The sequence below is a fragment of the Eschrichtius robustus genome, chromosome 5 (genome assembly GCF_028021215.1).
Source record: "Eschrichtius robustus isolate mEscRob2 chromosome 5, mEscRob2.pri, whole genome shotgun sequence".
NCBI classification, from domain to species: Eukaryota; Metazoa; Chordata; class Mammalia; order Artiodactyla; family Eschrichtiidae; genus Eschrichtius; species Eschrichtius robustus.
Genome location: NC_090828.1, coordinates 28,311,329 through 28,326,609, shown reverse-complemented (window position 1 = coordinate 28,326,609; position 15,281 = coordinate 28,311,329). Strand labels below are relative to the sequence as shown.

General features: G+C 35.8%; 1 protein-coding gene across 9 annotated transcripts in view; it reads left to right on the top strand.

Annotated features, from left to right (window-relative positions):
• PIKFYVE (phosphoinositide kinase, FYVE-type zinc finger containing) overlaps positions 1–13,204 on the top strand; it is a 76,147-nt gene extending 62,943 nt beyond the window's left edge. For 8 of the 9 annotated variants that reach the window (XM_068544561.1, XM_068544560.1, XM_068544559.1 and 5 more), the window contains 10 exons: positions 677–760; positions 1,522–1,619; positions 3,264–3,428; positions 4,827–4,886; positions 5,573–5,749; positions 6,538–6,641; positions 7,565–7,693; positions 8,793–9,054; positions 9,477–9,551; positions 10,104–13,204. In XM_068544561.1, the coding sequence (XP_068400662.1) occupies positions 677–760; positions 1,522–1,619; positions 3,264–3,428; positions 4,827–4,886; positions 5,573–5,749; positions 6,538–6,641; positions 7,565–7,693; positions 8,793–9,054; positions 9,477–9,551; positions 10,104–10,219 (1,270 nt within the window). In that variant the 3' untranslated portion in view covers positions 10,220–13,204. The remainder of the gene's footprint in view (positions 1–676; positions 761–1,521; positions 1,620–3,263; positions 3,429–4,826; positions 4,887–5,572; positions 5,750–6,537; positions 6,642–7,564; positions 7,694–8,792; positions 9,055–9,476; positions 9,552–10,103) is intronic. The other variant, XM_068544564.1, reaches the window with a different exon arrangement.
• The last annotated feature ends 2,077 nt before the right edge of the window (positions 13,205–15,281 follow it).

The window sequence follows — 15,281 nt, the reverse complement described above, 5'->3', positions numbered from 1 at the left end:
TGACGTTTATGAAGATAGTATTTGCTTCTCCTTTTATTGGTTAGACATACTACATTAATAGATAAGAAAGGCAAGAAAGTCAACCAAGAAAAACATATATTTTGTACTATGAGGAAGCAAGTTTTCTAGTTGAGGTCACCTTTTTCTAATGTTTTGGAAAAATAATACATGCTAAGATGCTTCCCTTGTTCCCTAACATCTGATTTATCTAAATCAGGGCTTCCAGACTGCTAGTCCAAGAGTTGGATTTTTTTGGCCAGTGCAAACTAAAAAAATATGCTTTTTCTTAAAGTTCAGTACCTTTAAGTTGAAAAGTACTCTTACGTTCCTTTCCTCTCTGTTATACTAAATGGTGAAGTTTCATGCTTTTCAGTTAGTTGTTCAACCCCTGAAGGCATTTGATCTAAATGTTAGTGTGGAGGCCTTGACAATCATAGTTTAGGATATTGAGCCTGGTTGGTGTGTTGGGTCGTATTTTGTATTATTTTTTGTGAAGACATTGACCTTCTTCATGAAGCTTGTACTTGACAACTTTTGTTAGTTAACTCGTGTTTGTTTAATTATGGATGCTTACAATGATTGTGTTTCTACAATGCAAAGCTTATTCTAAAGCATATGATTTACTTTAAAAGAAGACCATAATGTTTAACATTTTTCAACCTATTTCTACCCTAAGTTGTAAAGAATACCGGAATGCCTTAGAGGAATTGTCCAAAGTGACTCTGCGGAACAGTGCTGAAGAAGGGCTTCCAACAAACAGGTGATTTGCTATTGAGTAAAATCTATTTTCATTGAGCTACGTCATCATTTTCTAGGTGCTCCTACTCCAATTTTATTTTAGCTTATTGTCAATATAAAAGTTTCTAGAATATAGTCAGTGGCACTCATCCTTTAGCCAATAGTTGCTAGAACAAAATTCAGGTATAGCAAAAGACCTTAAGAAGTCTCTTAGGATACAGTTTTCTGATAATTTGTCATAGAAGTTTATTGTGTATTGCAGATTTAAACTTTTAACATTTTAAGTTCTCTTTATCGTTTTCATTTAAAAAATAGTAACTTTGAAATTAGTAAACTACTGCTTGATTTTGTAATTTAAAGTATTTATGAATTTTCCATAATAATTAAAGATCTTAACAGTTAAAAAATAAAACAGCCCCCCACCAAACCAGTTCTTTTAAGTGTGTTCAGTATTTTAGACATTTGAGACAGAAATTGTCATAATTGTTGGACTTATGGATGCTAATATAGCTCTGATAGACTTGTGAAAAATATTATAAGAGCCTATACATTCATATATTTTTCCATACGCTTTTATAGCTTTACAGTTTGCTTTTTCTTAAGCCCAGAAGATATTTCAAGCCTTTTTCTTCCATGCTAACCTGTGTTTATATAAATTATGAATCAGATTTCTGATATTGCGGGTGGGGTTAGGTGGGGGGTAGATTAATACAGGAATTAGAGTACTTGCTATTTTGTGTCTGAATCATATAAAACCAACTTTTCTTTTGTTTTTCATTTTAGCACTTTAGACAGCAGACCAAAGAGTAGCAGCCCTATTAGATTACCTGAGATCAGTGGAGGACAGACAAACCGTACAGCAGAAGTAGAACCACAACCAAGTAAGATTACAAATAGAGAAGTAATTCCTAGTTTTGTTTGTAATTGTGGTTTGAAGAAGAAAACACATTAAGTAAGAAATGCCATCTGGCAAGGATATATTACTTCTGGTCTTTGAAATACAGTATGGATGTAAAATTTTTTGTATATCTTCTTTTGTACATATTTCACTTTTCTTTGATTCTTACCTTAAGTTTATTGAATTTGAAACTCCTAGAAACTCATAGGTCTATGCAAAAAGAAGGAGAATCTGCCTTCCTGGCTAGAGCTTTCAGTTTAAAGCATATAACTGAAGAAATATAACAGCAGTTTTTGCTTGTTTGTTTTTGCAGCATTGTTGGCATTGTGAAAAGAACTTTTCATGTATTGTCTCCTTTAATTCCCATAATAACCCCATAAGAGTTATTTGACATATCTCCATTTTTCAGAAAGTAAGTTAAGACTTAGGTAATGCAATTTGCTGAAGGTTACACAAGTAATGGGGAGCTGGGATTTGAACTTGGATCTCTTTGACTTTGTCAGTTAGGAATATTCACTACAAGTAGCAGAAAACTCAAGTGACTATTGGGTCTTGAATGACAGTTTATTTTTCTAAGATAGCAACTGCAGGTAGACAGTTGCTAGCATTGGTTCAGCTACTCAGCATTGTCATGACAACATAGGGGTAGTTTCTCTTTGATTCTCTTAAGTTTTACTCATGGTCAAAAATGTCCCACTTAATCTCTGCACTTGAGGCAGAAGGAAGGGAGGTACAAGCTGCAACTGTTCTCTTTTATTGGGAAATTCCCTTCCCCCTTCAATCTCATTGGTTAGAAGTGAGTCTCATGGCCACCCTTTCCTGCAAAGGAGACTGAGAAAGTGGTAAGCAGCATTGTCCTGGTTGGCTTAAATAAATCATGATTCATTTCCTGGGACTCTACACATTGCTGCCTCAAACAAAATTGGAGTTCTGTTAGCAAGGAACAAGGTGGGATTGGATATTAAGGAGGCCATAATGGTGTCTGCTGCCCTACGTAAGCACTTCATGATCGACATTTGATGCGGGTTTTGTTAATGGTAAATGTACAAGATTAGGATCATATGTATTAGTGATATGATGAAGCTCAAAACTAAGAATAAAAGTATAGAGCAAGCTTTAGTGATATTTTTGGTCATCCTGTACTACTTATTTCTGAAAAATGCTAAAACTAAAACTGTATATTTTGCTATGTTGAAATGTAGGAAGACAGATGATATAAAAACCTTTAACTTTGACGCATTGTAGCTTGGAATACTGTTTTGTATTAGTTTAATTAACTATACTGCGATACTGTAAGAACCCAGCCGTAACTTAATCTTGTTGCTGAAGATATTCTGACAGCCTTGGAAAGATATTTTTAAAAGGCCTTCTATATAATTTCTCACATTTTGATATATAGCTATCTGAACATTGCTCTTCTTTTATGTTTCTGATGATAAGAGTACTTGACTGCCCCCTAAAGATCCCATAAAACATGTGGAATAATAATCTGTGCAAGTAAAACTATCAGTGTTACTCATATTTATTACTCTCATATAATGGTTACTGCTAACAAAGGAATGAGTTGAAAATTTTTATTTTTCTACCTGCAGTGACCTGTACTTAATATGTTACCTCTTATTTTTAGCCAAAAAGGCTTCTGGAATGTTGTCCTTCTTCCGAGGGACAGCAGGGAAAAGCCCTGATCTCTCTTCCCAGAAGAGAGAGACCTTACGTGGAGCAGATAGTGCTTACTACCAGGTTGGGCAGACGGGCAAGGAGGGAACGGAGAATCAAGGCATTGAGCCTCAAGGTGTGTTAAAGGAGACCAAATATGCTTATTCTAGGTTTCGATTTACTTATTTTAGTTGCTTATGTTCCTTGTAGCTTGAAGTAGATGCTTCTATTGCTGAGACCAGGGCATTCCCTCTCTTCTCACACCTTGGTGGGGGTAGAGTGGGAAAAGCATGGCGCTTGGAGAATCCAACTGGTTTCAGATGTCATTGCTATCACTTACTGTGTGGTGGAATCAGAAATCCTTACTTTCTGTACTCATGAACTGGAAAAGCAGTGTCTTCCAAGGTTTACTGGGTTTACTGAGGACTAAGGTTTACTGAGGACTAAGTGACATTATACATGTAAAATATCTGTCTCACTATGTAGCTCACAGTATATATTCAAATGTTTTCATCCCACTACCCCCTCGGACGTTTCCTTTCTTTTCCAGTGTCTGTGTAAGGTGGAAGTTGTTGATACCCACCTTCATTTGGATATTTAAAAAATATATCTACCTGATTGTGTTTGAATACAGGGTTGTTAGACCAGGAGTTGGCAAACTATGCTGACCTGTCTTTGTAAATAAAGTTGTGTTGGAACACAGGCACACCCTTTCGTGTACTTACCGTCTGGCTGTTTTCGCATTATATCGGCAAGTTGAGTAGTTGCAACTGAGTAGAATACTTACCATCTGGTCCTTTACAGGAATAGTTTGGCAACCCCTGGGTTAGATCATGAATTATTTGTTTAAAAAATAGGAACTGCATGATAAGCTTTCATCAGTAATTAAGATATGCGTTAAGTATTCTATAGGCTGCTATTGGGCTGTGATCCTTGGAAGGCATTGGTGCTTTGAAAAAAATAACTTTGAAATGTGAAACTTAGTGGATGACTTGTTCTTCTAGATATTAAAATGTATTCAACTCTACAATAATTAGAGTGGATCTGGCAGTAGGTTTGCCAGACAAATCAGTCAAATAAAAAAAATAGCTCTGAAGTAGACACTAGTATATTTTCTATATTGTACATATATCTTAGTATATGATAAAGAAAGCATCTCAGACTATTGGGGAAGCATTATTCCATACACAGGGAAAACTGGTCATAAACTCTGGTAAAGAAGCCACACAGAAAGTCGTGATGTTAGAGCTGAGTTATTTTATTGCTATCATAGAGATTACTTAACTGTAAGAAAAATTATTCTTCAATCTGAATTCTCTGATTTTTAATCTAAAAATTGATCTTTCAAAAGGTACATAGATTTTTATTGTAATTTACACAGTTAATTGTATACATGATGCTTGCTTGAGAGTGACTTGACTAGGATAACATGAACTGACTTGTTTTTAGTGTTATATCAGGGGAAAAAGAAGAGACAAAATGACCTGATAACTATCTAAAACTTTGGCTTTACTAATGATGTTAAATCTTTTAGATGAAGTAGATGGAGGAGATACACAGAAGAAGCAACTCACAAATCCTCATGTGGAGCTCCGTAAGTATGAGATAAATACCTTTGGTTTGGGGACCAGGACTATAATTGAGCAAACTCCATTATTTGAAGCTTCCAGCTTCTCACTAGATAAATATTCTACTCCTTGAAATGAATATTAAGTCTGTGTACTGATGAACATTTGTTTAGTCTAAATTTAGTTTATAAAATATACATTATTTAATTTAGAAGGAAATTTATTTATAAATTTAATTAAAATTATAATTTAATTTATAAATTATAATTTAATGCAATGTCTGATCTTTAAATAATTACTTTTTGTATAATCTAGAGCCACAGAGCCTTAATAAGGCATCTAGAATTGTGTGTGTACGTGTGAGTGCCAAAAATTTATTATCCAGAATTATAACACTATAGAAAAATTTAAGATGTAAAAGTACAATGATGAAAATACAGTAACCAGCATAAAATTAGAAATGGGTCTTATTTTCTGTTTGATTTTTCTAGAAATATGAAGGGTGGTCATAAGATGCTCTTTAATCCTTCCTGAAGATAACTTTAACTGAACTGTGATAAACAGGGATGTAGTAGACTTAATGTGAAAAATGCTATCATGGAGAAACTTAAATGATTGCATTTGGTGGGGGTGGGGAGTGAGCAAGAAGGAAAAGGAAAAGGTATTTCTGATCCAGAAGAGCTTTTTTTTAAAAAAACACTTCTGTTTATAGAATTTTCCGATGCCAACGCCAAGTTTTACTGTCGGCTCTACTATGCGGGAGAGTTTCATAAGATGCGAGAAGTGATTCTGGGCAGCAGCGAAGAAGATTTCATTCGTTCCCTTTCTCACTCTTCTCCGTGGCAGGCCCGAGGAGGCAAATCAGGAGCTGCCTTTTACGCAACTGAAGGTAAGTCTTTTTAATCATTTACTAATTAAGCGGTATCCATCTTTTTCCCTCGGATAATTTATGAATCCCTTGAACTGAGGTAATACGATACTGCCTTTTTGCAAACATGTTTTTCTTTTTATGCTTGAGAGGATGAAAGAAGCATATTTAAAAGAATATATGATGTATGGTGTGTAATGAGAGACAAATATTGATCAAATCCTTACTAAATTCTTTCTAGTCCTGAGTTTTCCAAATGTAAATAATAACAGAGAACTTCTAGAAGACTCAAAAGGTACCTCAGAGCTCATGAGAGAAAGATAAAAATAGAAACATTTGACCTGAAAACCAGAAGGCCAAGTTCTTAACCTACAAAGTTTTGCAGAAGATCGTGACCATTTTTATTTCACATTCCATTTTCCATACTCACTGAAAGCGAAATTATTTGAGAAAATGCATCAGGAAAGATGTGCTAGATAAGAACTTTCATAACTGTCACTTATGGGATTGTAAACAAAGGAATTTATAACATTTTACTTGGTAGTTTAAAAAAAATAGATCATTTAGCGATGACTTTAGGTGTGGTACTGTCGAAAGTAAAGGTTTCTTGACTATGTAAATCCTCAGAAGCCCTTCCAAACCTTCAATTACTTGAGAGCTGTGTTCTGATCAAAATCTTCTCAGTGGTGTCAGAAAATATCCCTTAAAAATGTGAAGCAAACAAATCATTTGGGATTTTTAGAATGATTTATTTTAGATTACCTCAGTAAATATTGCAATTGAATAAACATGAAATTTTTGCCTTTTAGATGATAGATTCATTTTGAAGCAAATGCCTCGTCTGGAAGTCCAGTCTTTCCTTGACTTTGCACCACACTACTTCAATTATATTACAAATGCTGTTCAACAAAAGGTAGAAACCCAAACCTTGATCTGTAAGTTTACTGGGCTTTTTCACATCCTGAGAGTCCTAATGGCAGTTTTCTCCATGGTAATATGTGAACAGAACATGACTAGATCTCCGCTATGCTATTGAGGTGTGGTAGAATGCATGGATTTCAAACTCTTTTTCCTACATATATATATAGAGAGATATAGATTACCCACTTGTCATGAAGCAGTGACCCTTCCGTGAATATGAAAGAGTCACATAGATTTTTTTTCCATTTATGGGTTTATTGCCTATTATTGGAGCAATTATGTCATAATAAAATTTGTGAGTTTGAGAAATTGAGAACGATTACCCCTTGGGAGAATGTTAAAGATCTGATAATTTTATTGGCATTGCTGCTTTACTTGCTTCATAGATTCAAAGGTTTGAGTTTGTTTTAAGGTCCTGTGACTGATCATATTAATAGAAAATCTTGTTTGGGTAATACATGAATAATCCAGATATTGGTATTAAATTATAAGTAATCCTTTTGAAAAATTGAAGTATAGTTGATTTTTACAGTATTGTATTAGTTTCAAGTGTACAGCATAGTGATTTGGTATTTTTGCAGATTATACTTCATTGTAAGTTGTTACAAGATAATGGCTATAATTGCCTGTGTATATAATATATTCTTATTGCTTATCTGTTTGATACAGAGTAGTTTATTAATCTCATACAAAAAATTTGTCCCTCCCCCATTCCCTTTCCCTTTTGGTAATAACCACAAGCTTGTTTTCTATATCTAAGTCTGTTTCTGTTTTGCGTGTACATTCATTTGTATTACTTTTAGATTCCACATATAAGTGATATCATACAGTATTTATCTTTCACTGACTTATTTCACTAAGCATAATATTCATAAATAACCCTTTTTGATAAGAGTTTACTTTTTTCTTGATTAGAGGCCCACTGCATTGGCCAAGATTCTTGGAGTTTACAGAATTGGTTATAAGAATTCCCAGAACAACACTGAGAAGAAGCTAGATCTCCTTGTCATGGAAAATCTTTTCTATGGGAGAAAGATGGCACAGGTAAGGATACTGGACTATGCAAAGCATTTAGCTAGCATTTACCCTTTGTATTTCTGGTTCCTGAACATAATGAATCAGAGAGTAACATGATATTTGATAGTAAATACTAAATTTTGGTTACTAGGCAAAATTTAACTTTTGAGTTATTGAACCCTGTAGGAAAGAATAAAGAGGAATATTGTGGACTGGTCCTAAAATTTAACATATCCAATATCCTAGAAACACAGAATTATAGAAAAAGAAGGCAGATGCAACATAACAGTTTTAAAGATGAAGAAACTGAGGCTCAGAGACATTGAGTACTTTATCAAAGTCACACAGCTATGCCTAGAACTCAGGTTGGTCTAGATTCTAGAACAGTACTCTTCACAGTGCTGGTCCTTGAACTGTTTCCAGTCCGTGGTGCGATGAGAGCTTGTACTAATCAATAGAATGTAATTTAATACACTGCTTTCTTCATCGAGAATGTCTTGCTATGGAAAAAGCATCTGCTGAACTAAATTGTGGGTTTAATGATGTAATTGATTTACATTCTGGCACTAACCTCTCTGTCATCATGAGCCAGGAAAGCCTGTCTAGCAGTGGTCTGTCGAATAACACTTCAGGTCGCACTGGTCTAGTACCCAAGTCTCTGACCTTTGAGTGCATTGCTTTTCCTAATGCCCAGAAATTCCTAGAGATATGCTGTTGCTTCTACATTGTCCTAAGTAATTGCACAGTTTTGGTATCGATACTTAAAGTTTCCTCTGAATGTTTGCATCTGTTTTTTAAACTGCGTTATGATTCAACAATATATTTTTGGAGTTACTTGTTAATGTTTCTTAGAGTTGATTAAATGGGTCAGTATATTTCTGAAATATTTCAATAAATGAGTACCTAGCTATTAATTTCATATGATACAATTACATGACCATGTGTTTTATGTATTGTACAATTACAATGTATGCATTTAATGACTTATGTAAGTTATTAGGTTTTAAAATTAAATTTTAAAGTGTTTATAACAGTAGTGGCTACAAGGAAGCTTTCTGCCTTTTTAATTTAATTAACCATTTGTAACAACTCACACAGAAATGACAGAGAGTTTTCTTTCTGCTAGGTTTTTGATTTGAAGGGTTCACTTAGGAATCGAAACGTAAAAACCGATACCGGGAAAGAGAGTTGTGATGTAGTCCTGCTGGATGAAAATCTCTTAAAGATGGTTCGAGACAACCCTCTGTATATCCGTTCTCATTCCAAAGCTGTGCTGAGAGCCTCAATCCGTAGCGACTCCCAGTTCCTTTCTAGCCACCTCATTATAGATTATTCTTTGCTGGTTGGGCGAGATGATACCAGCAGTGAGCTGGTAGTTGGAATTATAGGTAAGTTGATGAGCATGCCTTATGTATAGTTCATGACTGAAGCCAGAGTAAAATCTGAAGACTATCTGGTCTAGTAATAGCTTATTGAATAATTTCACAAACTTTCATTTGAAATTTTAAAAATAATAGTTTTTCTATTCTGGTACCTTTTATTCAGGTTCCTCATTTCCATTTTCATTAGTTTTACCAAAAATATCTGTATTCAAAAGTCACTTGAAGATGAAGCCCTATGAGGTTGTTATGAGGATTAAATGAATTAATATGGTAAAAACCCTTAGGACAGTCCCTGGCATATTGTCCGCACCTGCAGTATTGCCAGCACTTAATAACTATTGTAGAAGTAATAGTAATGGTAATTGCGGTTGTCATCTGCTTATATTTATTAAGAGAACCTTTACTGCTAATCTCGCCCCCTGCAACAGATTATATCCGAACATTTACATGGGACAAAAAGCTTGAGATGGTTGTGAAATCAACAGGAATTTTAGGAGGACAAGGTGAGCAGAATTTTTGTTCTGTTTACTCTTTAAACTGTTCTCATTATCTTCCTCATCAGTTAACATATACTAAATGGACACTTTAAAAAAAATTCTAAAACGTAAGTGGTTATCTTTGATTTTATCATCATTTCCAAGGTGATCAAATAATAAGGGGAATTGTTTAGGTGGGGAAATATGGGGTTTTAAATTTGTGTTAAGATGCCAGAGGTTCTCAAAATGATAAGTTAAAAAGGCCAGAAGTTCTGAACAGGAGGTTGTCCTGAATTAACACTTGAAATCCTCTAAGTTCTCTGAGAGCTGCCAGTGCCATTTGTGCTTTTAGACATCTCTCGCCTGTAAGCAGGAGCGTCAGCTCCTACCGAGAAGGACCTGTCCCTTGTCCTGTGGCACAGTGAACACCCTCCCTCCTTTCTGAGCCCGCCGTGGTGTGTTTGTTTACAGACCATGGCATTTTATGTCTGTTTACATGAAAGAACATAGCCGTTGAAGTCAGTTGTCTTATCAATTATGTGACAGCTTCCTTTTCCCTCTTCTCTTTCATAATCCTAGGTAAAATGCCGACTGTTGTCTCTCCAGAGTTGTATAGGACCAGATTTTGTGAAGCAATGGACAAGTATTTCCTGATGGTACCAGACCACTGGACAGGCTTGGGTCTGAACTGCTGAAACGAAGCACATATTTTGAAATGGACCAGGGAGAAAAGGGGCCTGGAACCAAGGACCAAAAATAAGCTACATGTTTTATTCCTTCATCACATTCACCACTGTATGCAAAGCCCCTTCAGTTCTGCGGCTGTGGAGGCCATCTGTAGCCTGAAGGGTTAAAACTCCATGGATTTGCACTTTGGTTTTTGATACCTACAAATGAGCTATCCATAGGCTGGGACGTTGCATGAACATTTTGTTCACTTAAGCTGAAATCTAGGCACATTTCGAAGGGCTGAGGACAAATGTATGGTTAGAGATGAGATAGGGTGAAAAAATGGGTTGTCATATTTGCTAACAATCCTGTTAAGAAAACAGTGTCTCATAGATTATGACTCTCCCGGCATCATATTGGACAGATTCTTTACCTAGAAAGCATTTGTAGAGCTGGTGAATTTGTTTTGTGTTTCTTATGTAACAATTTAATGTTACCTCTTAGCAGAATTTCTGAAACCTTAAAAAAATTCTGAATTATTTTATTAATGGCCAGTTAAACAAACAGATTGATACAATCTATTCTTGTTTTACTGAGGAATTTGACTTAAATTGAGAATCCTGTCATGTTCTGTATCTTGCCCTGTTTTCAAGTGTGTTTGATATTTTTCAAGTTCTGTCTCTACTTGTCTGTGGGTGACAGGAGGCTACAGCCATTAACTTTAAGCCTTTTCCTGGACCTGTTTTTTTAAGCTTGTTTACAGCTTTTGTGCAAGTAGTATGCTGAACTGCACTTGTCTACACATGCTCATACTCAAGGTTTTCTCCCACTTTCAGGGAAACATTAGTAAATTAGTCTACAATGACTAAATCCCCAAAGGGATAATTATTAATGAAGGGTTTTTTTTAATATAAAAAATAAATTAGGCCTGATCCAATAAATTGGGTGAAGGAAGCACTTGCTTTATTTTTTATAAACGTAAAGTATCCTTTTCAATATAACTAGCAATTTATGTGGCATCTATAAAATTAAGAAGTTTCCAGTATGGACATCCCTGTTTTCTAACTTTCTGTACCAGTTTCTAGGCCAGTTCTGACTATTGAGAAATGTTAACAGGTAAGATATTCTTAGTGAGAAACTTATTGTTTAATAGAGTTTTTGTTTATTTAAAAAGTGATCAGAAGTATACTAAACTGTCTTTGAGGAAATAACACAACCCTGAATATTTTCTCTTGGTTTCTTTTCCATAATAAGGATAATTTGGGGTTTGTAAAGTTTTAAGGGTTCCACTCTTTTCAGGCTTCCTATAGTAGCACGTTTCTATTGCAACTTTCACATAATAAGAAAAAAATCTGGTTACATTCCAATTACAGAGACTAAGCATGTAAAATAGGAACATTTTGGAAAGTTTGCTCGAGAAAATGAAAGCATTAGTTTGGTGTTTGGTGCTTATTAGAAACATGGTTTGTTCTGTACTAGAAACAAACTGACCAAGGACTTATGACTGATCTGATGATAGGCACTTTTTTCTTTTTTTTTTTTTTTAACATGTGATGTGCCTTTTGAAAACGTACAAAACAATGGCGATTTTAGTTTTGATATCAAAGGCCAGTAAAGGAGTTGTACAGGGCTGAAAGATGTGGAACATTATTCACTTCTCATGTGTCAGGAACATGGATTTTGCATCTCATTTTGAATGCAAACATATTTTGCATCTGTTTATTTTTTCTGTCAGGAGACTTAGGGTTATTTATCCTGTCCATTTCCCTCACCCCAGTCAGGAGCACTTCCAGGAGCAGGTGTCTTCCCCCAGCTGTAATCAGGTTGTTTCTTTGTTTTAGTCTCAGTGTATAGCTTGAATGCGCCATTGGAATAGCTCTTGACAATAATGTGTCATGTTGATTTTGTTTTCCTTGCCCATGACTTGAAGAACCAATTTTTTTTTAAAGTACTGCTGCTGCTTAGGTAATTTTGTGGCTAAAAAAAATTCCAATATGATATAATCTGAAACAGTACTTGTTGCCTTGCAAGGGTGATCTGTCCTTTTAAAACTGTCTTAATGAAGGGGAAATATAAAATTTAATTTGTTTTGAGTGGTAGAACTATATACCCGGCCTCTTGCTGCTCTTGTTTAGGCCACTACCAGATACATAAGTCTTTTCAAATACTGTGTACTCAGTGTCAGGCACTGAATGGCTGTTTACCTCTCTTGAATTCCCCTTTGAGGCCTGGAGAACCTTGATGATGATAAGAACGAGGAAGAAATCTTAATACTTTCTTCTTTAGAATAAAAAAATGAATTCTGAGAATAATTGATAGTAGCACAAGAAAGCTATGTGAACATGTTGCATTGTATAAAAATCTTATTTATAAACGTGAAGTGTTTTGATGCCATCAAAACTTTATTTAAAAATGAAAAGGATTCACTTTTTTCTTACCCAAGCCTAAGAAAAATAAGGGGAATAAGCTGTTGCAAGCCCTTTTGTAGTCTATTGAATATTTTAAATTTATAGATACTCAAATTTTCCTACAGAATGTCCTACTTATAATTTTTTCCTTGATCCAGCAGTGAGTGGTTTTCTAGCTTTGGCCTTTATGGGGTATTGTAAATAGTAGGGTTGTATTGTTTTTTGTGGCATTAGCTTCTCCTTGGCTTTTTACCCGTTAGTGTGGTGGGCTTGTATAAAACTGCTGAGGAAAGTAATCTACCTGTATAGAAAGTTTGCTTAGCTGGCAGAGTGAAAACCCTTGCGAATGAGCCTGGTGGTGAAACAGATCAGGCCATTCATTATTCCTCAAGTGTTAACATACTGACTTAAGCAGTATTCAAACCATCTAGTGCAATGCCTTTTTTGTTTGTTTTTGTAACACGGGTGCAGTTGTATTATAGAAAAATAAAAATTACAATCATGAGCAGTTTTATTAATGCTGCTGTGCTTGTTTTGTAAAAAATGTATATTACGTCTTTGACAGGTTTAATTTTAACTAGAGAAATGACATTGTAAATCAGAATAGCCTCTTTTAATTTAATATGAAAAATTCAATTAACAATATTGAAAATACTTAATGTATTATATTGTATATATTTCTCTACTTTGGTTCCAGCTGTTTTATATGATTGACATGTTATTTATGAGATAAAACTGCATTGACCTTTTGGAGACTTATACTGTAAAAAGAGGACTTAACAATAAACTGAGAATCAACTTCACTTTGTTTTGAATCTGCTTGAGGAAATTAAGAGGAGATGGAGTTGGTGCCCCTGGCCCAGCAGTGTTGTCTTCTGTTCATTCTCTCCCCCTTCCGATGGGAGAATTGACGTCTTTCTCCAGTAAATAACCCTCCTCTTTAGGTCTCAGAAAGAGGGTGCTAAAATCCTTGGGTTCACTTTGCCCAGTATGGGCCTGGCTTTTTCTGTCCTCCCGCCTCTCTTCAATTCTGTGTTTCTGCTTTCCTTATGGGGCGCTCTAGAAAGCTTGGCCTTGCCCATCGGGGAATGGCTGAATCCACCTGGAGGGCAGCCTCCACTATTAGTTGTTCCCACCCTTTACAGGATCCCTGAAGTGGATCCATTGTGCTGCAACCCGCAGCTGTAAGCACAGCGACTCCTACTCACCATGCCCAGACTCACAGGGTGAAAGTGAGAACCGCTGGACAGAGGGGATGGCCCCTGTGCCCAGGGATGCCCAGGCAGCCTGTCTCTGCTCCCTCTCAACCCCCAACAGTGGTGGAAAAGGCGTATGCATAGTACCAGTTTTCTGTCCCCACTATCTTGACATCTCTTGTGTCAGAAATTTAATTACTTATAAAATTCCTGGGTTAACGCTGAAAGAGACTTTTTAAACCTATTTTTTTTTAAATTTATTTATTTTTGGCTGCGTTCGGTCTTCGTTGCTGCACGCAGTCTTTCTCTAGTTGCGGCGAGTGGGGGCTACTCTTCGTTGCGTTGCTCAGGCTTCTCATTGCAGTGGCTTCTCGTTGCGGAGCATGGGCTCTAGGTGCGCGGGCTCAGTAGTTGTGGCATGTGGGCTCAGTAGTTGTGGCGCACGGGCTTAGTTGCTCCGCGGCATGTGGGATCTTCCCGAACCAGGGCTTGAACGTCCCCTGCATTGGCAGGTGGATTCTTAACCACTGTGCCACCAGGGAAGTCCCTAAACCTATTTTTTTTAATTACGGAAAAGAAGTTAAAAATTATCATCTTAATTGTTTTTAAGCATATAGTTCAGAAGTGTTACATTGCACAATACATCTCCAGAACTTTTTCTTCTGGCAAACACTGAAACTATACCCATTAACTCTTTTTTCCCCCTCACCCTAGCTCGTGGTAACCACCACAGTCTACTTTCCATTGCCATGAACTTGACTACTTTAGATTCGTCCTTATAAGTGAAATCATGCAGTATTTGTCTTTTTGTAACTGACTTTTGTCACTTAGCATAATGTCCTCAACGTTCATCCATGTTGTAGCATTTCCTTACTTTTTTTTAAGGTTGAAAGGTATTCCATTGTGTGTATGTTGCTACATTTATTTATTCATCAATGGACATTTAGATTACTTCCACCTCCTGGCTATTATGAATAATGCTTCTATGAACATGGTAGTGCAAATATGTCTTCAAATTCCTTTAAAAATTCTTTTGGGTAAATAGAAGTGGGATTGCTGGATAATATGGTGGTTCTATTTTTTAATGTTTTGAGGAAACTTCATACTGTTTTCCACAGTAGTTGCACTATTTTACAATCCCATCAACAGTGCGCAAGTGTTCCAATTTCTCCACATCCTCTCCAATGCTTATTTATTTATTTATTTTGATGGTAGGCATCCTGATGAGCGTGACATAATATTGTGGTATTGATTTGCATTTCTCTGATGACTAGTGATGTTGAGTGTATTTTCATATGCTTGTTGGTCATTTAAATATTATCTTTGGAGAAATGTCCAAATGTTTTGGCCATTTTTTAATCGGGTTACTTGATTTTTTTGTTGTCGAATTGTAGGAGTTCTTTATATATTCTTGATATTAATACCTTATCAGGTATATGATTTGCTGATATTTTCTCTCATTCCATTGGTTGCCTTTTGATTCT